The 26,554-nt window shown below is 47.4% G+C and overlaps 1 protein-coding gene across 2 annotated transcripts in view; it reads right to left on the bottom strand.

Moving 5' to 3' along the window:
* RASGRF2 (Ras protein specific guanine nucleotide releasing factor 2) overlaps window positions 1-26,554 on the bottom strand; it is a 1,720,695-nt gene that overhangs the window by 1,160,529 nt on the left and 533,612 nt on the right. For both annotated transcript variants that reach the window (XM_078675315.1, XM_078675317.1), the window contains exons 3-4: window positions 13,784-13,931; window positions 10,134-10,223 (exon numbers count right to left, since the gene is read on the bottom strand). In XM_078675315.1, coding sequence (XP_078531441.1) covers window positions 10,134-10,223; window positions 13,784-13,931 — 238 coding nt within the window. The remainder of the gene's footprint in view (window positions 1-10,133; window positions 10,224-13,783; window positions 13,932-26,554) is intronic.

Genomic DNA, 26,554 nt, shown 5'->3' with positions numbered 1-26,554 from the left:
GAAAGTACAGCTCTCACACCCAACTCAGAAGCATCTGTTTGGACTATGAACTCATTGGAGTAGTCTGGACTTTTCAGAATAGGTGCAGTACACATGGCCTGCTTCAGGTCATCAAATGCCTTTTGACAGCTAACTGTCCACTGAACTTTCTTTGGCATCTTTTTGGAAGTTAAATCATTCAGTGGTGTCACAATGGACCCATCGTTTTTCACAAACTTCCTGTAGTACCCAGACAGGCCCAAGAAAGCTCTGACATGTGTCTGGGTGATTGGAGGAGTCCAGTCTCTGATGGTCTGGATCTTGCTGTCCAGTGGTTGAACCTGACCCCCACCTACCAGGTGGCCCAGGTACACAACCTTGCTCTGCCCTATCTGGCACTTTGTGGCCTTGATAGTGAGGTCTGTCTTTTGCAGGGTCTCTAAAACATTCCTCAGGTGGACCAGGTGATCCTCCCAGGTGGAGCTAAAGACAGCAATAGCATCAAGATAAGCTGCACATTAGTCATCCAGTCCTGTGAGAACTCGATTCACCAGCCTTTGGAAAGTGGCAGGTGCATTCGTCAAACCAAAGGGCATTACCACAAATTGATAATATCCTCCTGGGGTTGAAAATGCTGTCTTGGCTTTTGCATCCTCAGCTAACCTGATTTGCCAGTAGCCTACTGTCAGGTCAAATGTGCTCAAAAACTTGGCAGAAGCCAATATATCAATGAGCTCATCTGCCCTGGGGATGGGGTGGGCGCTCTGCCTTAGTGACAGCATTGAGACCTCTGTAGTCCACACAAAACCTCATCTCTCTCTTACCATCTTGGGTGTGAGGTTTTGGCACCAGGACTACTGGACTGGTCTAAGGGCTCTCTGAGGGCTCAATAACTCCCAGCTCCAACATCTTTTGGACCTTTGTCCTAATGCAGTCCCTGACATGGTCAGGTTGCCTGTAGATTTTATTCTTAACAGGCAGACTGTCACCAGTGTCCACCTCATGGGTGCACCAGCTTGTCTGACTTGGGGTCAGGGAAAACAGATGTCTGAAGGACTGAAGAACTTGTCTGCAGTCCTGTTGCTGATGTTCAGAGAGGCTGTCAGCAAAGACTACACCATCTACTGACCCATCATCAGGGTTCTGAGTAAGCAGGTCTGGGAGAGGGTCACTCTCTTCCTCCTGCCCCTCATCTGTAGCCATGAGCAAGCCCATGTCTGCCCTGTCGACAAATGCTTTTAGTCTGTTGACATGAAGCACCCTGTGGGGGCTTCCGGGAGGCCCAAGGTCCACCAAATAGGTGACATCTCCCTTCTGTTCAACTATTGTATGGGGTCCAGACCATTTGTCCTGGAGTGCTGCTGGGGCCACTGGCTCCAACACCCACACTTTTTGTCCTGGCTGGTACACAGTCAGCACAGCCTTTTGGTCATGCCAAGCTTTCTGAAGTTCTTGGCTGGCCTCAAGGTTTTTTGAAGACTTCTCCATATATTCAGCCATCCTGGAGCGGAGACCAAGTACATAGTCCACTATGTCAAGGTTAGGCTTTTTGAGAGGTAACTCCCACCCTTCCTTCACAAGACATAGGGGTCCTCTTACAGGATGCCCAAACAAAAGCTCAAAAGGGCTGTAGCCAACCCCCTTTTGTGGGACCTCTCTGTAAGCAAACAGAAAGCAGGGTAAAAGGATGTCCCATCTTCGCCTCAGCTTTTCAGGTAACCCTTTTATCATCCCTTTGAGGGTCTTGTTGAATCTTTCCACAAGCCCATTGCACTGTGGATGATAGGGGGTGGTGAACTTATAGTTGACACCACACTCCTTCCACATTGCAGTTAGATACCCTGACATGAAGTTTGCACCTCTGTCAGAGACAACCTCCTTTGGAAACCCCAATCTGGAGAAAACTCCAAGTAGGGCCCTTGCCACAACAGGAGCTGTTGTGGTCCTCAGGGGAATAGCTTCTGGATACCTGGTGGCATGATCCACTACTACCAGTATAAATCTGTGCCCAGATGCTGTTTGGGGGTCCATTGGTCCTACAATGTCTATCCCCACTCGTTCAAAGGGTACCCCCACCACAGGTAGTAGTGTGAGGGGGTCTTTGTTGTGCCACCTGATTTGCCACTGGCTTGGCAGGTAACACAGGAGCGACAACACTCCTTGGTATCTTCTGACATATGGGGCCAGTGAAAGTGAGGGACAAGCCTGTCCCAAGTCTTGTTCTGGCCCAAGTATCCTGCTAGGGGAATATCATGGGCCATGGTAAGAAGAAAGCCCCTAAATTGCAGAGGTATAACCAACCTCCTGGAAGCACCAGGCTTGCGGTATCTGGCCTCTGAATAAAGGAGCCCATCATCCCAATACACTTTATGGGTACCTTGAGCATTCCCAGCAGCCTCAGCAGCAGCCTGCTGTCTGAGGGTTTCAAGAGAGGAACAATCTAATTGAGCCTGCCGTAGATCTGCCCTTGAGGGTCCCCCTGTCCCAAGAAACTCAACCTGATCAGGCTCAAGCTCTTCTAGGACAGTTCCCTCTTGGATCTCAGAATCATCCTCCTGGGAGGGCTGATACTCAACCTGAGGCAGGGGGGAAGGCACTGCCTTAACCCTCTTGTTCTTTCTTTTGGGTAGTGTCTGGTCTATTGTTTCAAGATCCAGCACTTGTTCAGGTAAGCACTTTTTGGCCTGTGACCTGGTCACAGCAAGGACATGTGCTGATATTCCCAGTATCTCTGCATGGGTCCTACACTCCACCTCAGACCAAACTGAGGTTTCAAGATCATTACCTAACAGACACTCTACTGGAAGGTCTGAACTCACAACAATTCTTTTGAGGCCAGCTACCCCTCCCCAGGAGAAGTTAACAACTGCCATACTATGGGAGGTAGTGACATTGCTAGCGTTGGTCACTAGGTAGGTCTCACATAGTAGGATCCGTTAAGGGTCCACAAAGTTAGGTGTCACCATGGTGACACTGGCACAAGTGTCCCTGTAGTCCAGTAGAGGACATTGCTATGTCCCCATCAAAGACAAGAACAGCCTGAGTTGGTACTCTGACTAGGCCAGAGTCCACCTCAGTTCCCAGGGTTAACCCTACTACACCCTTTTGCTGGGAACCACCACTAACAGCTGGACTAGGGGGAACAGTTACCTTAGGGGCAATGGTGGTTGGTGCTGTGCCCTTCTTGGTGCACTCACGACACCAGTGAGAGACTGATTTACAGTATCCACACCAGGGCTTCTTTGGACCTTCTTGTTTCTGTTTGTTCTTTTTGGAGCCACCCTCCCCCTGTGCCTTTTGGGGGCCTGGTGAAGACTTCTGGTCTTTTTGTTTCTGCTCATTACCCTTCTGGTCTGCCTTTTTCTGATCACCCCCTTGGTTCTGGTTTTTCTGCTTGATCCTGGTTCTGACCCATTTGTCTGCCTTCTTTCCCAATTCTTGGGGAGAGGTCAGATCAGAGTCAATCAGGTACTGATGCAATAGCTGGTTTTGACGGTTGCGAAGGATTTGCTTTCTCATAATCAAATTATACAATCCTGTATAGTCCCTAACTTGACTTCCCAATAACCAGCCTTCCAGAGCCTTAGTGGCACATTCAACAAAATCAGTCCAGTCCTGAGTCTTGTGTCTTCTGGGTATCTCTGAACATCAACCTATACTGTTCAGTGGTTAGGCCAAACCCATCAATCAGATCACTCTTCAGGACAGAGTAGTGGTTAGCATCCCCATCACTAACTGTGAGGAGCTTATCTCTACCTTTTTCAGAAAAGGAGAGCCATAAGATTACTGCCCACTGACTTTGGGGTACCTGCTGCACTTTGCAGGCCCTCTCCAAAGCAGTAATCCACTTGTGGATGTCATCCCCTTCTTTATAGGGGGCACAATCTTGCTTAGGTGTCTATTTTCATAGGACCTATCTTTATCCTTAGGGATATTGCTGCCACCAGTGGGTTCTAACCCACTCTCTCTATGCTCTCTAGCACGAGCAAGCTTCTCTTTGGCCAGGGCAACCTCTAGTTCCTGCCTCTCAATCCTAAGAGCAGCCTCTTTCATCTTTGCCTCATGTTCCCTTCTCTGAGGGGAGGTCATCCCTCTCTGAGCAAGGCAATGGGGGCCATTTGAAGCCTGAGAGTGGAGAGAGTCCCTAGAGTGGGATCTCCCTCTTCTCTGCCTCTGGTTAAGCCCACTTGGAGGTCTGTATGAGGACTGCCCATACTGACTCCCATGTATGCTTAAGTTAGCCTGGCTAAGTCTTCTGACTGGGACCTGGCTGTTTACCTCAGGATCAGAATCATCCTCTTCTACCCCCTCTTCTTCTTCTGGTACAGGAGTATCAGTATTATCATCAGAAGAGGGAAAGACTTCATCTGCACTACCTGTGTCACCTGTCTTAGGTGGCTGTTGAGCATCATACTCTTCTAAGAGCTCAACCAGGAACTTGAGGGTAGGGTTTGAACCCTGTTTTTGCCTTCTAGAAGTAAACAATTGTCTCAATTCTTGGAAGGCTAAGGCTTCATATCTCGAAGCAGTCCTCAAGGGATCTACCTCTACATGAAAAGAACCACTGGGGTTCTCTGGATGAGACATGGTTTCTAGTGAGGTGTGGTGTTGCACCTACCTACACTATTTGTTTTCCAACAGAACCTCTCTAGGAGTTGTAGTCAGGGTGTGCTAGGTCCAGGCTCTACAACAGCTAAGTTCAGTAGAACTTAAGTATACTAAGACTTGTTTTTATATGTACCTACAGGTGCCTATGTGATCTTTTAAATGATATCTCAAGATTACAAGTGGTAAAACAACAGCAAGCTCTAATCCCAACCACTGCACACCAATGTGAGAAGTTGGCCTGGTATATGATGTTCACTATTCTAGTGAGCACCTTGCACCAGTCCAAACAACCCTCATGGTGATGGTTGTAAAGTCAACCTCATAGACCAGCTATCCTAGAGGTAGCGTGGACAGAACAGTCTTAGGCTAAAAGACTCTTGAGGGCGTGTAAAGCCAGCTGTTTTACCATATGTAACCCCTTGAATACCAAATGAAAGGACACCACACAGGATATATATATAGAAAATATATGTGTATTTATTCACTAAAACATTCCTCTGAACTCTTTATGAGATCAGAGGCATAAGCACATAACAAGTTACTCTTAGAAATACTTTAAATAGCACAATTTACAGTTAGGCCCTAGGGGCGCGTAAAACCATATACTAAGTAAGTCGTATAAGAACCACGACTCGGGAAAAGGAAAGGCCTAGGGCCTAGAGAATCGCTGGGGCTACGCTATCTGAACCTTAGGTTAGGAGTAGGAGGCCCACAGGCGGCGCGTGCAGTGTCAGTACACTCACGCGAGAGTCAATAGAAAGTCAATAGGAACTTAAAAAGGTAAGTAGCGAAGATTTAGGACACTTCCGGTCTAAATAGGAAGATACAACTAACAAAACTAGACACTAGGATAGTCAATCCCTACAGGAGCACCAAAGTACTCGCGTGACCTCACCCACGGGCTGCGGGTGCATAGGTGTCAAAGTGTGTCGGGTTTTCTCGTTGATTCCTATGGAGCCTTGGAAGAAGATGCTGCAGGCGACCTGGAGGAAGATGTCCGGGTGGATCCAAGGGTGGATCGGAGTTAAAGAAGACCTGAAAGCAGAGGGGACAGAGTCTAGGTCACACCTTCGAGGATGCCTCAGGAGCTGCGCTGTTAGCAAGTTGAAGACTTTCCAAGTTTCCTGGTTCCACGGGTCCCGACGCCTTCCACGGGGCTCAGCTGTGCTGGAGTCATGCAGTGGGGTCAGAGTGGTCCGGGAGTCGAGGTCTTGTCAGGCTCTGTGCTCGGGTTCCGGCAGGAACGGGGACAAAGCAAGCCGTCGAGTTACTGGATGGTGCCTGGTTGCCCATGGTGGTCACTCCTTGGCCACAAGGGAGATTCTTCAGTCTTCAGCTCAGGTGAATGTCTAAGGGTCCAGAGTTTCGTTTCAAGTCGATTCCAGGATTAATCTAAGGTCCTGGTGTTCAGCTCCTACCTTTATACAACTAAAAGGGGCTGGATTCCTGTCTAGGTCCCTCCTATGGGTGGGATCAGGAATGGGGATGGTTACACCCCCTTTCCTTTGTCCAGTTTCGCGCCAGAGCTGGGGCTGGAGTGCCCCAGCACAGGTTTGAACTGGACTATGCATGGAGCACCTACTGTGCCCCCGGAAGTGTCTCAATCTATTCAGCCCTCCCTGTCCCAATACACAAAGTCCTGTCTGGGGTGGTGCTCGCACCTCTCCAGGCAGGAAACCTATTGTCCAAACCTCCGTGACTGGAAGGACTCCCAGCAGCAGGATGTCAGACTTGTGTCTGTGGCAGCAGCGTCCATTTTGTGACCTGGGGCTCTGGTTAACTTTAAACGGGATAGTCAGCAACAACATGTCTTCTCCCTCTAGAAGGGTGGAATGCTACCCCCATCGCCAGAATTGGCGAGGGGGTAGTATTCCAAAGCGTATGACACCTTACACGACATGTTTAGATAAAGCCAAACCAAAGTTAGCATTCAACCACGAGCATTATAAGGCACTTAAGAGTATATGGTAAGGCGATATCATAGAACAGCTATAAGGACATGGTTCCGCAAGCTGCAGACAGGCTCATCTCATGCCAGAGCACCATCTCACACATAACCAAGCACTCTGCCTCCAGGATTGTTAAGGCCTGCCATAGGAGTGACTTATAGGTTACTGTGTGTCTATATTCAAGGGTAGATACAGGAATACTATACCTAAGCAAGGGGTAATTACACGACCTTGCCCCAGCTGAGTGATCAGCCAGTTGTGTCAGTTTGAGTGGCCAGCCAGGGGTGGCATAATACATGCTGCAGCCCCTGGTAGGCCTTGGTTACACCTATGCCCTGAGTACCTAGGGTACACTTCTACAGGGGCTGACAAGGTGAACCAATTCCCAATTGTGGTTGTACCTAGAGTACATGGTGGGAATTTAGAGAGAGTGCATCTTGGCTGTGGGTCTGATTAGCAGGCCCACAGCCACATCTAAGTCGAAAAGCAGTAAAGCAAAAGCAAAAAGTGGGGGTGACCATAGGAAGCAGACCCTACTCTCCTACAGTGGGCACTTGCTTTGCCCTCCTGCGACTTCTTCTGAAGTTTCTGTTCCTTTTGTCTTTGGCGACCAGACAACAAGTGATTCAAGCCCTGATCATATCTTGTCTTGATTATGGGAACGGCCTTTACTTAGGCATGCCTAAGTATCTGACAGACAGGCTTCAGCTTGTCCAGAATGCAGCTGCCCGAACTATCTTCAAGCTCCCCCATGATGCTCATGTGTCAAGCCTTTTGACAAGTCTTCACTGGCTTCCAGTAAGGAAAATAATTATCTTTAAGACACTACTTGTGACTCAGAAAGCCCTATACGGAATGGGCCCTGGCTACCTAATATACAGTATCTCACTCTATGCCCCATAGAGAAATCTCTGCTCCTCAAATCTTTTCCTAGCCAGTACCCCATGCAACAAAAAGGCTAAGTCATGGGGAAAGTCTCTTTCCTTTCTGGGCCTGTCCCTTTGGAACAAACTGCCTCTGACCCTTTGAAGCCTTAAGTCAACGCCCGTGTTCCGGAAGAAGCGGACTTTTCTCCAGCCCATAATCTCCTTCCTACTCCTTGGAGTAGCAGCTGCGCTTTATAAGTACCCCTACATAGACATAGATATAAACGTAGACAATGTGTGCCTTTACCTCAGCAAAGCTAGGTGATGACACAGTGAACCGACTGCATGGAAAAGATCAACGCCTTCAGAGTCGATGCTTTGCTCCATCCAAGGTACTTTCTCAGCGGGCCTTACATGTGTCCTGTAGCCGCCCGCCACTCCATTGCGTTCGGCCTGAACTTTGGAATTTGCACCTGTCCCTCACGACCTGAAGTAACGTTTTGACTGTTAGTGACTTCTAAGCACTGTTTTTACATTTAATCTTTAAAAAATCATATCTCAACTTCTACTGGTTGTATGTTTGTCGTTTTGGTCTTGTTTTACTCAGATATTCTCTATTTCCCTTAACATGTGTGGAGTCTTTTTTGTGGAGTATTGATTGTGTTACTGAGTGTGTGTGTTGCACTGACTGCTCCATCCCAGTCTACCAGAGGGTTAGCACAGGTTAGCTTTTAGTGTGTATTTAGCTTACCCTGACTAAAGTGGTGGTTCCTGCCTGGCCTGGGTACTCAACTCATCCCATTTCTGACAGACATGTTATGTTATGTGCATTAACTCTTATCATACAAGCCAAAATACTGAATTTTGTGGCAAACACTACATTTCACAATTGTCCCTAAGTAAATTTGTACAGATTAAACCTGCCGAAATTCACCATGGAAAAATGCCCAGCAAACACTGAGACATGACAATTCTGGTGCAGTAAGCACACTTGTGAGCAAAACTCAGAATAGGCAATACTTTACACCACTGATAAATTCCGAACACCTCGATTTAGGATCTTGTCAGGTACTATTAATATTGCAGCTAGCTCCAGGCCATTCCGAAAGAGGACCATAACTAAAGTTAGACATTACTCACCACATTCGTGAGTGTCAATGTGTTGCATTGCATTATAGTGGTCCTGAAGATTCTTCAGAACATGGCACCATATCTTATACTTACGAGCATTATAGTGCTGCTGATCCATCTGGGATGGTTGACAAAGCCCTTTACCAGGGTTTCAGAAGTTCTTAGTGTACTCTTTGCTTTACAAAGGCCCCTGATCAATCAAACAAGGGTTATATTAAAGGTGCAGCAAGAGAAAGGTGCATCCAACACAGTCAACCACTCTCACATGGTAGCCGAGGACTCTGGTCAGTTTTGTAATCTTAGGTTATTGCCACTCGAGACAATACAATCCATGGAGATAATGACCAGCGGTGGGATGGTGGGAGGAATTTCATTGCCACAACACTCAGCATGAAGTCACCACTGCATCTTACTCTGAACCCTACCTTATAAATGAATCCATGCAGAAAAGAGCTGAAATGACCATGGGACCCACATACAATGTGACCTGGGGCACCAGAGACACACAACGTCTGGGCCTTTGAGATGATTAGTAATGCATTGCAAATTCTGAGTCGACTGGTAATTCCTGTCACTAGACAAACTGGGAAGTAAAAGTCACTCAGAATGTGGTCCTAAGCGGTTTCTTGTGGGGTGTTCAACACCATTCCCAAGGTCGCACTACCCCATTTTTCCCACCTAAATGCACTCTACAAAGGAATGGTATAAGTGTGGAAATTAAATAGAAACGTTCTCCTAACGCTTCCAAATTTTCTGAACGTGCTCGACAAAGGATTTCTTCACATGGGAAAATGTTTGAATACAAATATTCAAAATCAGTGAAAGGTTGCCCTAACGCTAGAGTTACAGTTTCTCTACCTGGGTCAAGGTGGCAAAAGTATTTAAAAAAGCATGTTTCTTAACTATAAATATGTATAATTGTGATCATACAGTGTGGGAGTTACTTCTTTTTTCTTATTTGTTACATTTTCTGATTAACAAGTCTGTAAACAAAGAGGCTTAAGAATGCAGGAAAATCTATGATTTGCATACATTTCCTGTAAGTCAGAAATCTAATCACATTAAACCTACTGCTGTCTAGATTTATGACTTTCAAATTATTAGTATTTACCTATCAACCCCATAAATACCATAGCAATTACCCAAGTTGAGAGCAGATCTCTATTTCCCAGCACGTAGGGTCCCTTAATTATGTCAGGAAGCATATTTCGTCTATGTGCTACAAATCATTATGCAGGTGTTTTTCATTCCCAATTACACCACCACTGTGCAAAGAATAGCAAACAACCGGGCCTCATCCAAAAGTCCTCTTTTATCACGGCACAGTAACAACAACACGCTCAACTTCTGGCTCCTACAGATAGCTGCCTCCAACATCAGCTGTTTTTTATGAGTTAAAGGTAAGCAAGGTCCAATTATTTGTTCAAATGCAAGCAGCCGGAGAGTGTTCTGAACAAACTGACAGTAAAAACAAACAAAAGCACACAGATCTCAGGGTTTCGTTGCATGGCGTCCAAACTTCACGTTGCTTCTAAAAAAAATCTACAATAAGCATTTATTTCTGGCTTCTGTTTGTATGTGAAGCAATTTGACAGTTCACCTTTTTAATTTTTTTGATGTCTGGATCCTCGCCTTCCTGGTTGCCTTGATAAGGCCGCATCCGCTCCTTGGTTTTATTAAGAGCAACAATCTAAAAGAAAAGAGAAGCCATGTTAGTGGTCTGACAGCTTCAAGCCGCGCTTACACAAGGCCAACTTCTTTATCTTTACATACAATCATAAAAAGCACATATTCTGGACCCAGATCTAGCTTTCTGCCAAATTTAGTGTAAATCCATTTGGTTGTAGCAGTATCAAATTTTCCTAATGAATATGGAAAACACGTTTTGCCCCCCCCCCCTTTTTTTCTCGGCCCCACTTGAAGGATCACCCCGAAACTTTCAGTTATGAGCTGAGGTAGAAGAACACATTTTTTTCAAAACTTTTAGGAAGTTCCTTCAAATGGTGCTAACGTTATTAGGAAAACAAAAAAAAGATTTTTCTATTGAAACACGATCCTAGTTATAAGTACCCAGTGGCGACTGCAACTGGATAATATACATTCACTCTGTAGTTGTAGTTAGGATTCCAAGAGACAGGAATTCCTCAAATTTTGATTGGTAATAACTCTGTCATCTTTGATGAATCTCCACAAAACTTTGCAGACCTACTCCTTTTTCTACATTGGCTGATGATGCAAAGCTTCCTCATGATTGTTTAAGGGGTGCGAAGAAAAAAGGAAGGTCCCGAAACATATTTTTTCATCAATGCATTTTCCACAGATGTTTTAAACAGATGTAGCAGCAAAACAGCTGAAAGGGTTTTCATGAAATTGTCCACGAACATAGATTATGGTGTGGAAAGGGACCATTTTATTTGATCTGAATTGGTTAGTAATTTTTAAGTAATAAATGGCAGAGAGACTGCAAAATAAATAGGCACCCATATTGTTTAGACTACACTTTGTTGTGTTCCGTGCTTTAAGGTGAATATAGGTGATTGTTCTTTAATTATATAGGAAAATATGAGGCAGTTTAGCAAAATTTGTATAGTTAGGGAAAAGTCATTTTATTCATTTATATATTTATTTAAAAGTTTACGATGTACCGCGGTACTCCTGTGAAAGTATATAGAAAGTACTGCTGTACCTAATGAAATGCAAAACAACATTTTTATATGAGAAAATAAATTTAGATATAATATGGGAGGCCTCTTAACCCTTTGAGGGCATGTGTTGGCCAATGGCCAACGCCGCACTACCTCCCCTAGCGATAGGCCCAGTCACACAAGAGGTGGAACATTTTTATCGGCACAAGTGGGGTCACCCTGATTGGTAGGAATTTTGTGGATTTCTGCAGATTCGGGAGTATCCATCACAGAAATGTAAGGACAATGCTTAACTTCAGGCATAGTTTGAGGTGTGCACGGCATGGTAGGCAAGAAAATGGGATCTATGCAAGACACACCACCCTGGAATCCACTGGTTGTCCTTGTTACGCAGGTTTGCATGGGTTGTGCCACAGCACGGCCCCACATACTGCAGCTACCCCTATTGCTTATCTAGCAACTTAGTCTTTTAGGGCCTTTTTGTTGTGGTCTCTTGGCTCACTCACACAAGTAGGATAGCATTCTTATGGGGAAACATGTGAGAACTCAGGGTGGTAGGAAATCTGTGGCTCCCCACAGATTCCTGAATTTTCCATCACAGAAATGTGAGGAAAATGTGCGTTTTCATCAAAGTTTGATGCTAGCAAGGGCTTCTGGGTAGAATTACCTAGTGAAAACCACAAAAGTCATCCACCCCCGGACTACCCTTGCTGTCTAGTCAAAATTTGAGGTTTGCAGGGAATTCTGGGTAAAAAAAGGCGAGAGCTACCGAAGTCAACTCATCCTGGATTTTTCCCCAGGTACCTAGTAGTCAAAAATGTGTACATTTGCTAGGTTTCCCTAGGTGGCGGTTGAGTTGTGGCCCAAAATCACAGCTTCTCAAAGGTTCAGTTTTGAGTGGAAAAATTTGATGCAGCCATGTTGCATTTTGACCCGTTTCCTACAGTGGGAACTAGGACTACCCAAACAAGGGCGGTACCATTTTTTATTGGGACACATGGGGTAAGGACGTTTGAGGCTCCCCTCATATTCCAGAACTTTCTATCACAGAAATGTGATGAAAGTGTGTGTTTTTAGTAAAAGTTTGAGGTTTGCAAGGAATTCTGAGTAAAAAAAAACCTGGTGGGAGCCCACTTCACACCACACCTCAGGAACTCTACTGGCTCCTGATACACAAGTCCACACATTTCATACGCCTCACCCATACCTACAACCGTATTCTTTTCCATCAAGCTTCCAGAAACCTCTGCCCTGCCAGACTCTCACTAGCACACACCCCGCGCATATACAAAAGCAGGGTACGGGGTTGCACCTTCTCATAAATGGCTCCTAAAGCCTGGAACAGCCTCCCACAACATATCAGAGCCTCCTCCTCTCTTCTTGACTTCCGCAAGAAGCTGAAGATCTGGTTATTTAAATAAGCCCACCAGGCAGGTCTCACACACCTGCTACACGTGCCAAGATACCCTCACGGGTATGCATAACAAAGCTATCCAATATTGAGTATGGAAGGGACTGACCCAAAGCCCACACCATCTATTCGTAAATAGGTGAGGTCAGCAGACAGCTAAAATTGTCTTAGCTGAGATCTAAAAAGTTATGGACCCTTCAGAAAATGTAGCTGGTTTTTGTTCTGTGATCGTTAAATATTCCTCAAGACTTTGTTGAAGACAGGGGTTTTTCTAGACCAAATATTGTCATAGTAACATTTGCGCTGTTGTATGTGAGAAGAGATAAAGGAAGCAAGGCACAAGGGTCTCTTGAAACCCTCTCTGAACTTTGCTGTCTCCTTGCAAGGAAGAGGTTGTTTGGTAGTGTTCTGAGACCCTATTATCATGGGCTGACACTGTGGACACTTCCTTCGTTCGGCTGTACTTTCACACCACATTTTGAACTAGCGTGTTTGCGTAACATTCCTTCTTCCAGTGAGCCAGTGTGGGCCACCACACTTCATTTTGGTGATCGGAATAATTACCACGAGCAAAAGAAGGAAAACCACACAGACCAGAAAAACAAGAAACTCACAGATCGTGACAGACAAAAAAACAGGCAGACCGGAAAGATGGAGGAAGGTAAAGACAGAAAAAAACAGCCTTGGTTTTGGGCTTGCCGACCTTTAATTGCACTGTCCGCCGGCTTCTTTAGCCACCGCACTCTTTCTTTCACAAATTCCTCCCTCCTTATGAGAGTACTGCAGGGACGCAAATAAAGTTTTCTGTCAATGGCACTTTCTAAAAAATCATGACATGATTTTCTGTTCGGATCACAGCCACAATTTTTAATGTATTAGGTGATTTGGGGCCATCAGAACGTAGTATTGATAAGGGTGTTACAAGTTAACAGAAGCACAAGATAGTTGTTATTTTACAATCTACGCGCTGTTCGCACGGCTAGTCCTATCACCCTTCTTTTGTTTACTCCACCTTTTCCATTCTGGCACCTGAAGAAATATTCACAGCAACAAACCACCGCTATTTTCATTCACGACCAGAGAGAAATGTTTATCTGAATGCCCCGAAACGCCCAAAGCAGGGACTGTTTCACTTGCACGACGGCTTTATGTGCAATAATTGAATTCGACCCAAACGGTCAATGGCTTCAGTACCTCTGACTTGAGCCTTTCGATTTCTGTGTCTTGGTCCTCGAGCTGTTGCCTCAGTTGATTGGCTGCGACTTTCTCAGTTTCTACTATCTGAACCAAGTGAATGTACTTCTGCATCAGCACCTCTCTCTCGATCAGGATATCCGAATAGCTGAGGAAGAAAGAGGTAAAACAGTAAATCTCAAACTGTTGCAGACTGTACAAAACTCATAAACATATAGCTATATTGTAAGTTTGAATGCATGAATAAAATTTTAAAGGAGAGCAAAGTGATCATTGAGTAAAATAAAAGCTAAAACATTGTTTTTCATCAGAAAACACGCATATGTTTAGTCCTGTGCTCATGAAAAAAATGAATAAAACAGATGGCTTACCCAAAAGAGCTAATTTTCGCAATAATGGTATGTTTCCGAAGATGTATAACCTGACGAACCACTCACACTGAAGGACCTAAGCCCTTTAAAAAAAGAAAACCCAACGTTTTAAACTTGACATATAGAGGCAGAATCTTATGTCCCAGGTCCCGCGCCAGAGCAATGAAGCACAGAGAGGGGAGAAGGAGGGAACGTTACTAATCGGATGGCAGTATCTGTTTCTCAGGTCGCTCCCCCAAAACAACCCCATCTGCCCCACGGTCCACCGACAGCTCCCCGCTTAGAATGGTGCAGTGGCACTCAACTTCCAATTTGTAATTTTCCTGCTGGGGAGAAAGACTGGCTGTGACGGCGCCACCCAGCTCTGAACTGGCAGTCCCCGTATGTATCGCTCCCTGGAGTTCACAGGGTCACAGAGATTCCTCTGAACAAACAGAATGCGCCTGCCCGAGGCCACCCGGTGGCCATCAGGAGGGCGGGCCCTTCGCCGGCTGGGGCACTACCTGTAGCTCGTTCGACAAGGTTTTCAGTAGAACTAGGTTCCAAGGCTATGTGGCGCACATGGTGCCAGGCGCGATTGGTTACGTGGGTACATGCATATATGTTGGTATTATGTCTTTATAACGCTGTTTTCTGCGAGGGTTTAAGATAGCCGGCATTTTGCTATTTGGCGCACTTGGGCTGAGCGCTCTATATCGATTGTACATACATGATAAGCTATGTATGTCGCGCGCTAGGGGTATGTGCGCCCCCAAATTAATTTTATCATACATGTGTTGTATGATGCCAATTTCCTTGTTGGTAAAGACTTTCAGCAGCTCTTGCACTAAGTGGGGATCTTGCATTACCCCGCAATGTTTGGCAGGAACATCACACACAAATTTATGCCAGTCCTTGCCTTTCTGAGCGCCTTGGCAGCCGTCGCAACACGTGGCGCGTGGGGGGCGGATCCCTCGTGCAGAGGTTCCATTCATGAGGCTGGGTGCCTATGCGAGTAATCCACATCGGGAGGTAGCACTCGGTGCATGTCGGCTGAAGGTAGCACTCGGTGCATGTCGGCAGAATAGGTGACGTGTGCAGGTTACCAGGCGGTAGTGTCCTTAGGCGCGATTCAAGCATGACCACTGCTGTCACTTTGGAAGGATGCGAGTTTCATCGTGGGTGCTCCGCACGCGCGGAGTCGTGCATTCGGGGGTATTTACTGGCTAAGGTGCTCGACTTCGGGCCTGTGTTTGAGTTTCGGTAATGTCGCATACATTTGTGCCCTGGGCTATTCACTTCTTCCCCTGGCCTATGCAACATAGCGGGTGCTAAATGAACCATTCTGGGTCTGGATGCGGTTACCTCTATTTGTTATGTTAGGGACTCAGCACAGTTCGAAGCTGTTAACTCCATATCCCAGCCGTCCTTTGTTAGGCGCAAGGTATTGCTTGCGGGTGATATTCTTACGCTTGTCTGGCCCGATTGTTCAGGGTTTTGTTTGCGCTGTATGACTAGTGTTTTCTTGCCTCATGGCCGTGTCACAGGCAGGGTTCCTGGCCGAATCTATTCAGTGGTGTTTAGTGCGTGCTGGCTAACCTAGGGTGCGGCTGTAATAGTGGCTTCTTGTAGTAGTGTGTGCTTAGATGGCGCATCATTATTGGTTCCTTCGCACGATCGTGTCACATGCAGTGACCAGGTACCCACCGACCTGGAATGTGCCCGGGCTTGATAATGTATCTGCACATATGCGCTCCTTCGCCTGGGATGCGCTAGTACTCCCGACGCGGGTGCCGGTACCAGGTTGCGAGCCTTGGGTCGCGTCCAATTAAGTGTTCTTAGACCAAGCGCGTTGCATGCTGGGATTTCTGTCAATTCAGTCTGTGGGCTGAGTTGCGCTTCTTGACCAGGGGACTTCGGCCAATTCGTTTTACCTGCGTGTGCCTGTCAGGCAAAGAATTACTGCTCAATTAAGCGCTCCTTACGTGTGGGCCGAGCTCGCGCCCCTGTGGTATGTGGTAGCACCAGGTCTCCGGACAAAAACAGTGATAAAGAAGTAAGCTCCCTTCCCTCCCGCTAGCGTGTTGTGTCCCTCCGGGTGAGTAGTGCGCTTTACAATTTTAAACTCGACTTGCCCCATTGCTTCCCTCTGTCTCACCAAGCAGGGCCAGGGGTCAGAATGGCTTCCAGCGTGGCGTTCATTATTGCTGTACCAGCACGCTCGCGTTTGCCGGTCACTGCCTGCTGATCTCAGATATGTTATTCACATCCCCGAGTATATCCTGGGTGCCTGAAGACAAATTAAGGTGTGATTCAGTCTGCTTATGGGTTGGAGTACCTGCGTGAAGTGGGTAGTACACCAGGCTAAGGCAGTTATGAGTACGCGTGTCTGGGTGCCCCAGTGCAAGTCGCGTGATACCATTAACTCAAAACAAGATAGTGCGATTGTCAGAACTTATGTAAGTAGAACACATCAGTGAGGAATAAGTGTGGCAAAGGTTATTTTCAGTCACTTTTCATGTATTTGGCGTCTTTTGGTCTGCTCCAATAGTTTAGTGCTGGCTCCATAGAATGATACGTCCAAGTGTACTAGGGGGGGCCCCGAGCCACGTTGTGACTCCTTATGGCTGTGTGGAAAGTTGGCACCAGAATAGCTTACATTGCAGAACTGCTACTGTGCTTTGTCTTGTGGCGTGCCGTTCGGGGCCTTCACTTTTGGGTATTATCGTACTGTACTGTCATGGCAAGGTAGTCCTGTTGGGGATGGTTGTAGTATTGGGAGTCTACCTTGAAGTGCCAATTTAGGATAGTAGCAAATCCTAGGTCTAGTCCTAAGCTATTAGGACTTGTAGAACCATGCTCATATCATCCTGGGGCATTACCAAGGGGTAGAGTTAGTCTTGCCTATGTACATTCCGAGACCTGCACTGTTTTTACTTTTCTGGGAAGATAGGTCACTGACATGAGCAATCTGCTCGCCTTCTTACTGCTGTCGTCTGTCTGTTCTTCCTAGGCTCTGTTCTGGAAGGCAGCCTTCCCGCTGCGCCTTCAGTTCTTGACCTCCCGGTAGTATGTAGGGTTTTTCAGCCTGCAGTGTCAATCAGTCACGCTCTAGTGGAGCAACTGCAACCACTGCCGAGCCTGGACTGCCAATTCTACCTATAGTAGTGGGCCCCCAGCAAACTCTCTAGATAGAATGGCTCAGGAATTGAAGTAACAGCTGTACGAAGACACAGAATGTCTGAAAAAACTGGGGGTTGTTCAAAGGGGCGGGGCCATTGTAACATGGGTGCGAAGTAGAAACATGTACGCAAACTATCTGTGCATGCATAGTATGATGCCCGACTTGTTTTGCGGTTCCTGTCATTGCATCCAGATATATGACTACAACAAGTAACAGCATACCTACAAGTCAGGTCCTTTGGCTTGTCAATGGTTGTAGTTGCATAAGAAAATAAGCAGCAACTATAGGTTTGAGATAAGACTGGAAAAAGCTTCCACTTAAAGCCTGGTGACATCACAACAATATTGCTGCTCCTGAGTTTCTAAAGAGAAGGGATATCAGAGAGAAAACGGATATTTAGTCTTTCCCTTCTCCTTCATCCCTCACCTGGCATGACGTGATGCCGTAACTTCTCCACTAGTGAGAAGGAGCAGTGTGAGCACGCGCACTTGATGTGCCTGCTGTCACTGCAGTCTGGAAAAAGCAAGGACAGCCTGAGCCTGTTAGCGACCCGTTTCGAGGTCTCCTCTATACAAGCATTTGCAAGGCAATAGGTCTCACTTTACACGTCTAAGCTATTGGCATTGTAACTGACATTGCCTTTTATTAATGAAAATGAAAAAAAAAAAAAAAAAAAAGTTTCCGCTGGTTCCTTGTGCTCTTCCCTAGGCGAGAAGTTGGCCTGTGGTTTGGTAGCGCCAGTTTGGGGAGCGCCTTGGTTCAGCTTTAAAATCCCTCCTAAGCACTTTTGCTTCTGGAGAACTGCGCTTCGGCAGAAGTTTTACGTTACGAGGGACCCCTCGAACCTGGGATAGTCGATATTTGGCTGTAGAGGGTTTGTCACGGGGGTTTATGCCCTATAGAGTCAGAGGGGCTTTTGGTCAGCAGGCATGTCATGATGCAGGTCGTGACCTTAAGTGTGTTCTTGGTTCCAGTTCCTGCAACCCCTGGGTGGTGGTCGTAAGTCTCCCTTACAGACAAGCTATCTTAGTGGTAGCATGGCCTTGCTGTTCCAGACAAAAACCCTGAGGGCAGGTGGTGCCTGCTGTTAATACCTCTTTCCTGTATTGGCACAGGCATGGGCTTGTCCTAGTTATATAGTATAGCCTTCTATGCCTCTGTGCTCTTTGAGCTTAGCAGCACAAGCGTTATCATAAGCACAATGTCCTATGTTATGCGGACAGCGGCGTGACGGCAGATTGTAACTATGCTGGGTGTAACCTGCTGGCCCCTGTCGTAGGGTGTTTGAGTTTCACGGCTTGTGCTGGTACGTCTATTAATTGTTACGAAGCACCTCAGCAGTAGGGGCCACTCCTCTTCTCTTTGTCACCTCCTGGTAGTTTGACTACTCGTCCCGGGGTTGGTTACGATACTGTTGTAACGAGTAAGACCCGGGGTAGCTGCAGATTAGTGGCAGAAGGGCCTGGGCTTCTTCTGGCATGTATTCATGTCAGGATCAGGTCTCTGGGGAGGCGCTAAGTTGTGCCAAGCAATTGTCAGGTCTGGGAGTAAAAGCACAGCGCCTTGAAGAAATCTTCTCATACGGAGAGGCGGTGTTCTTCTAACTTGAAACAATTTACAAAATCTAAGGATATTTTGAGGTGGATGGGGTTCATCTCACGCTGTGGGCGTTGACCTATTCCTCCCCTATTTAAAAGAGGCTCTTCTGAGCAAAGGTTGCAGGTAAAGGTAGTAGCGTTGGTGGGGGGCCCGTGCGGCGGCGGGGACCATCGCACGGGCTGTGGCGGAGTTACAGGGCAATCCGGAAACAGAGAGGTGCAACACAGTACTTCAGCGGGCACATAGGGGTGCCAGAGCCTAACCTAGAACCTCATGGGAGGTCTAGGAATCCGAGTCGGCGCCCCAGTAGTCCTTCGGGCGGTTGCGGGCCTGCGCAACTGGGGGTTGCTTAGTTACGCCCCGCAAGGGGCGTGAGTATTATTACCATAAATGTTCATCAGCTGGGTGGTTCGCCACGGCGCTGATTGGCTCAGCAGGCGGGCAGGTGGCGAGAATGCGGCCTGCCCTTGGATTGCCCGTAAGATAACCCACCGTGATTACATAATCTTGTATGTAATAATAAACCTGCAGCATATTTTCCCAATCTTAACAAACGTGTCTTGGTGTTATTTGCGGGATGATGGTAATGTGGGGGCGGGGGTTTTCATGTGGCCCTGAAGTGACTATGCGCCTGCCCGAGGCCACCCGGTGGCCATCAGGAGGGCGGGCCCTTAGTCGCGGAGGGCCGCCCCGCCCCTAGACAGGGTCAGACACCCCCTCTCCGGGCAGAGTCGCCTGGTGGAGGGGGCGGCCCAGTGACGCACGTCCGGGGGGCGGCATGCAGGAAGAAGGTATATCTTCCCCACAGGCCACTGTGGTGGTCTCTTTGCCGCCCCGGACGTTGCGTGGACGTGGACACTCTTTCCCTCCCTACCGCTTACCCAAGAGTGTTAGCTGAGGGGGGGGCTCCTGAGGGAGTTTTAATGTGTTTCTTTTTTCGTTGCAGGCGGAGTTACAGGGCAATCCGGAAACAGAGAGGTGCAACACAGTACTTCAGCGGGCACATAGGGGTGCCAGAGCCTAACCTAGAACCTCATGGGAGGTCTAGGAATCCGAGTCGGCGCCCCAGTAGTCCTTCGGGCGGTTGCGGGCCTGCGCAACTGGGGGTTGCTTAGTTACGCCCCGCAAGGGGCGTGAGTATTATTACCATAAATGTTCATCAGCTGGGTGGTTCGCCACGGCGCTGATTGGCTCAGCAGGCGGGCAGGTGGCGAGAATGCGGCCTGCCCTTGGATTGCCCGTAAGATAACCCACCGTGATTACATAATCTTGTATGTAATAATAAACCTGCAGCATATTTTCCCAATCTTAACAAACGTGTCTTGGTGTTATTTGCGGGATGATGGTAATGTGGGGGCGGGGGTTTTCATGTGGCCCTGAAGTGACTATGTGTACGGCCAGCCGCTCACTCTGTGTCTGAAGCAGTCTTGAAACACTTCTTTTAGGCTGTCATGAACTCTCTGGTTTGAATGGTCCAGGTTAAACAGCTAGAAATGATGACACTGGTTTCTGAGCACCCTGTTATCAGTTTGTAATGGTTATGAACTTCAGTGGGATTTTGTCAGCATTTTTCAATGTTTTAAAAAATTGTAGCAATCAGTGATTAACAGAGTTTCTTTTTTGTACCACAAAAAATAAGCGGATGGTGTTTTCCTGGAGCATATAAAGAAGTTGGATTGTATTTCCTTCCCTCATCCATGCCTATTTCTTTTCTCTGAACGTTTTCCTCGAATTTGCTTTTCCAAGTAACTTCTCGTTATAGTTCTCTCACCTCCCTGCCCTCTCATTTCCCAGCGCACAAACTCCAAATTCCAGCAGACCAGTACCTCCGTGTCCAGGCTGCACATGGATGAGGATATATGTGCACCACATTTAGGGGCCGATTATGATGGCGGACGGACCTGAGTCCGTCCGCCACCATAGAGTAGGAGGGACCGTCCGCAGGGGCTGCGGCGGTCCCTCCGTGCAGATTAGGATGTGACCGCCAGGGTGGCGGTCACATCCTCAATCTTTAACATTGCGGCTGGTGCAGCTTCAAGCTGCACCCGCCGCAATGTTAAAAATGCATACATTGCATTTGTATGCAGCAAGCGGCAGGCACCGCGCGGTGCCTGCCGATTACTGCATACAAATGCAGGGGGGTACCATAGGTACCCCCCATGTGCACCCCCCACCCCCCTTCACCCAGGGGGCCCGCAACGGGCCCCCGCAGTGAAGCTCCGTATGCTTTTCCACGGCGGAAAACCCGCCGTGGAAAAGCATTTCTTTTCGGGCATCCTAATTTGGCTGACGGTGTCTAAGAGACACCGTCACCATATTAGTGCTTTTCCGCCGCGGTTGTAAGCCAACCGCGGCGGAAAAGCTGCGGACGGAAACCAGGACCCACCAGCCATCCTAATGTGGCGGTGGATCTTTGGTGAGTCCGCAGAGGATTTTCCGCATCCTCCGGGACGGCGGTGGCTTCCGCCGGCCCGGAGGATGCGGAAAATCCTCCATCATAATCGGCCCCTAGGTTTTGATTGCACAATATAAAAAGCTAATGGTGAGGTAAACATTTAACACACCTTCTTGCTGGTCTATTTTTCAGACAAATGACAAAGATCGAATGAATACAGATTTTCTATTTGGGACACGAGATATATATTGCAGGGTGCTCAATGCTCTATTATTGACAACCAGTGTTATGCTGCCCTGTTTTTGGTCTCGCAATAACAAGAAAAGACTGGGCTAATAAATATGGTAGAAGTGTCTGCTCCTGGCCTATTCCTTTGGGAGACGTCTTCTAAGGAAATAATATGCAGAGCTATACGGTATTTGGAAACTGCAAACTATTCTACTGTGCAACTGAGGTATAAAAAAACGTCATGACCTGCAGGATGCCTTTGGCTGTTTATCTGTGCAGCACACATCATGAATAACGTTTATTTTACATTGTTGTGCATGCCTATGTCATTTTGTGAGTATCTGAAAGCCACCACAAGGTCTGCTAAGATATGCTGTTTTACCAAAAGTGGTTTATATGTTTATTTAAAAACAGTGCAGAATGGGCTTTTTCCAGGAATGTATGTTGCTCAAGGAACTTTAGCTTTGTGGTTTATGCAAAATTCACTTTTCTTGTTCATTTTCAGGCTTAAGATAACAAGCATTGCTCAATATGATTCCACTACATACATCAGCATTGTTTGCACAGGTTATTTTGTGAAGCATTAGGTCTTCTTTTGGCATCACAGGTTCTAAGCTTCATTTTGACATAGTGGCAATGGGATTAAATATTGAACTTGGCAATCTTGGAGATGTATCATTAACATTTTCTTCTTTGATGTGCAGCCTCAGAACACGTCCATGCACCTATTTTTGTGCTTTCTGTAGCACATACTTGGAAACGCAGAGCAGTAGCTGTCTCTCCATGTTTAGAAGATGCGCAATCTGCAGCCTATACATGAATTCATAGATTTTCTGAGTTAATACATGCATTGTAGATTACTCAGTTTCAGCAAAACTGGCACTTGGACCTCTTCTGGGTGCTAAATTAGTTCATGAGATCATCCATGTACTCCTATATTAAGCGATACAGCTCCCATAGGCATGCTTCTCAAACCAACAGAATGTAAATCTAAGAACAGGAGTGTTAGGTATAGCATTGTATGGGAAGTTATTGATATAGGGATTGTCACAATCTTGGTAACTGAACTTTCTGAAAGGAAAGCTACGTCTCGCTCTTAGTAAAGAAGAGTGACACCATGGTCGTGAATCTTGCCCTGGACTGAGACCTTTCGATTTCGATTCGATCTGTGTACCAGCAATGTGCAGTGAACAGTCAGTTGAAGACATATTGGGAGAGCCATGATCTGAAAGTGCGCATGTGTTAGGTCCAAGGACCTCGTAGATGGTCAAAAGGGCACATTGAGTGGCTTAGCATCTCCCACGTGAGTCATAGCTGGAGCATTCATCAAAGAAAAGCACTCAGATGTATAGCCTGCACCTCTATTTCTTTGTTACCACAGGGCGTCAAAGCAGTAAAGGTGCAGCAAAATCTGGTGTCTACCAATTTTTACTGAAAAGCAAATATTCCCACTGGTGGTGCTTTGTCAGTTAAAATCAGTTTTAAGTGAAAAGGAAACACCCTAAATAGACCTCATGTATTGATAATGGTACAGAGCACAGTAAGAATGATGACACTGTAGAGTGGTGCAAGTGCAGCTGCAGCACATCCATCCGTCTCCTATATGGCATTCCTCACTCCTGAACCTAATTCCTGAAGACCATGGTGGCCTGATACTGGTTGCTGAGGTAGTTCAAAAGAAGCGACTACCTAGGTTGTACTGACAACTACTTTTCTTTCCAAATCAGGCTCATCGTTCTACATATGGTCGCCAGCAGCTGTTACATACTGTTAGAAATGAGGTTTCTAGTTGGCTAGGGTATGCACCTAAGCCAGGCACAACCTACTACTCTAGTCAGGGCAAGGGAGTTACACACTAAAGATAACCCCTGCTCACGCCTTGGTAGCTTGGCAGAGCAGTCAGGCTTATCCCAGAGCCTTTGTATTATCCATAAAAACACATTAGAACATAATCACATATATTACCGTGCCACTAGGCACTTGTCATGACTTCACAGGGATTTAAATTAATCTCTAGGCCAATTTGGCCACTGTCATAAAGATCACAGTTAGGGCAACCAGTAACTACTGGCAGGATTACACTTAGCACATTACGTTATGCATACATATAATCATCAGTGCACCATAGTGCACACTTGCCACAACACACATATCATGAGCACATCATGCCCATTTTAGCAATATGCAGCTCACCATACCTGCACCTATGGGTGCCTTAGCTATGAATAAGCGTGTAGGGCACTTCAAAATAGGGGCCTCCATCGAAGTCTCACCCTGCTCTTGAGCTTAACACCACAAGCAGGGCAATGGGATAATTACCCCTAGATTGCACACATAACATAAGTCCCCGGGGCCACTAGGCGCTTGTCATAAAGAAAAATGCAGAGGTCACAGTGCCCCTAGGCCCACATTACTAACACCTCGTGGTGCCCTCACAGCACACACCGCTGTGCCTAAATCACGCTGCTGAGTAGGCAAGTACAGCTTCCAATACCACCGGGGAGGGGCCCGGCCACTACTTCAGGCCAATGGGGCCAACCGTGTCCCGTCTCCCCATACACCAGCAATCTTCAGGCTCCCCCCCATGGTCTGGCTGGCAGCGGTGGGCCCAAGCGGGCGCACCACACGTGTGACCTCAATCGGTCTCCCCCTCCACTGACCTGGTGGCAGCCGCGCCCTTTGGGACTCGTCTGCCCCCTCTAGGTTCAACTCTGTAGAAACGAAGCCTGCAACTGGCTACCAATTTGAGTCCTGTAAAACCCAGAGGGCCAGACTGACACAGAGCAAAGTCTTTGTCGGCTCTCCCTCGTTGACCAGGACGTGTCTCTGGCCCCAGAGCCCTTTAATAGGCTCCCACCGTCACCGTACCGCCCTGCCCACCATGTGCCAGAGTCCTTCAATTACTTATTCTAGTATGGAGCATCCATTGCCGGGGAGGTGGGGTGGGCTTCTCCTACGGCTCCCCCGTTTCTACGGCAACCAGCAGGGGCCACGCTCAGCTTCCTGTCTGAATGTACCTCTCGGGCTCTCACTCCACGCCTAGCCCAGAGACTTCCTTCGTAGAGCCCAACGCTCAGGGAGGAAGGCAGAGAGAAGTGCTCATACCGCAGCGTTCCACACGCACTAATTTTCACCAGTCTAGCACGAAGGGAAGCACCCAACATGGGCTTCTCAGTAGCTCACCAATGCTGGGACTGGTAATTAGCGATCTCCACGTGTTTTGCAACCGCAGGGTGGGGAAACACAGTGCTTCTTCCCGGCCCTGACCAGCACTCCTCACACACTGTCTCAAATCACAGGACGGAAGCACAACGCTCACCACATTACCTAAGGCATGGGTACTCACAAACATTCCCTCAGGAGCCACATTTACAGTGTGGTTTGTGGCTGAGGGCCGCACCGGTGGGGGTGGGGTCAGAGGTGGAGGGGGGCGGGGCTAAAACAAAAAAATGTGACCATGAGGTTGAACACAGGTCCCTGCAGTAGACGCCTTCGTCCACTAAGCCACCAGACCCGGCATACACACATATCTCTCTCTCTCTCTCCATCCCCCCTCTCTCTCTCCCTCTGTCTCACTCTCTCTCCCTCCCTCTCTCTCTATCTGTCTCCCTCCGTCTGCCTCCCTCTGTCTGCCTCCCTCTGTCTGCCTAGCTCTGTCACCCTCCCTCCGTCGCCCTCCCTCCATCGCTCTCCCTTTGTCGCCCTCCTCCCTCTGTCTCCCTCCGTCTCCCTCTCTCTCTGTCTCCCTCTCTGTCTCCCTCTCTCTGTCTCCCTCTGTCTCCCTCACAGTCTCCCGCTCTCTGTCTCCCTCTCTCTGTCTCCCTCTGTCTATGTCTCCTTCCCTCTGTCTCCTTCCCTCTCTCTCCCTCTGTCTCTGTCCCGCTGTCTCTCTTCACTGTCTCCCTCCCTCCTCTGTTGCCCTCCTCCCTCTGTCGCCCTCCTCCCTCTGCCACCCTCCTCCCTCTGTCGGTCTCCCTCTGTCGCCCTCCTCCCTCTGTCTCCCTGTCTCCCTGTCAAGACAGAGCAGTACTTAATTTGAGCCTGTGGTTTCCGGTAATTGGCACTGGCACTTAAATGTCAACACCGGCACTTATGACAGTCTGCCACAAGGTGGAGCTAATCATCTAATTTAGAAATGAGTACAACAGTTGTATATTAATTCAATATACATTACAAATGCTGTTTACTTGCCACCCAAGCCATTCTTATAGCTTTGGGGGCCATAAATATTCCCAATTGTCACACTTGTAGGAGTGTGATGGGTTAGTAGTTGTGTTGGTACTGTCATTAGCAGCGATGGCAGGGGGCAATGGGTGGTACAAGCTACAGTGGCCACTTGACGGGGTTCCTTGCACTCATTTTCTTTCTCCAACTTAAGCACTGAAGAGAGAAACAGTATGGATGAACTGTCCATTTGGTTTCCCTGTGGGCAGAAGCCATCCTCATTTTACATTCACCATTCATACAAAAAATATTAACAATCATCTAAGGTTAACCCTAATGATAGGCCCACTGAAGGACAACACAATCAGTTTCTCATCCGCACCTGTGTTGATGTTCGCAATCATAACAAAACCAATCTAGATAATGTTTGTAGAAGTTCATTAAAACATAAACATGGGGACACCAATTACAAGAGATTGCTGGATTTAATTAGATCAGGGATCCCAGAAGGCATACGTCAGCTACTGCATCCACAGTCATACAAATGTTCTTGTTAGGTCGGTCCTGAGCAATGGGGTAGAGGGGAGACATGCTGCTAAGTCTATAGGGTAGACAATCTAGAGACAGACCAAGAGTGTCCCAAAGGAGCACTGGATTTGTTGTTTAGCAAGCCGTTTGGGATTATGAGCCCCCAAACTAGGCATCAAGAGAAAGTACAGGTGGCAATCATGGACCAAGGAAAAAACGACAGCTTCACAATCAATTGTAGTCTTTCATCTTTACAGTATGTATCACAGGCAGAGCAATTCGGTGACAAATTAGCTGGCATGCTAGTTCAAAAGGAAATCAAA

Source organism: Lissotriton helveticus, chromosome 2_1, assembly GCF_964261635.1.
Source record: "Lissotriton helveticus chromosome 2_1, aLisHel1.1, whole genome shotgun sequence".
In the NCBI taxonomy this organism is placed as follows: Eukaryota; Metazoa; Chordata; class Amphibia; order Caudata; family Salamandridae; genus Lissotriton; species Lissotriton helveticus.
Note: the sequence above shows the minus strand (reverse complement) of the source record. Positions and strands in the feature narration are given on the sequence as shown.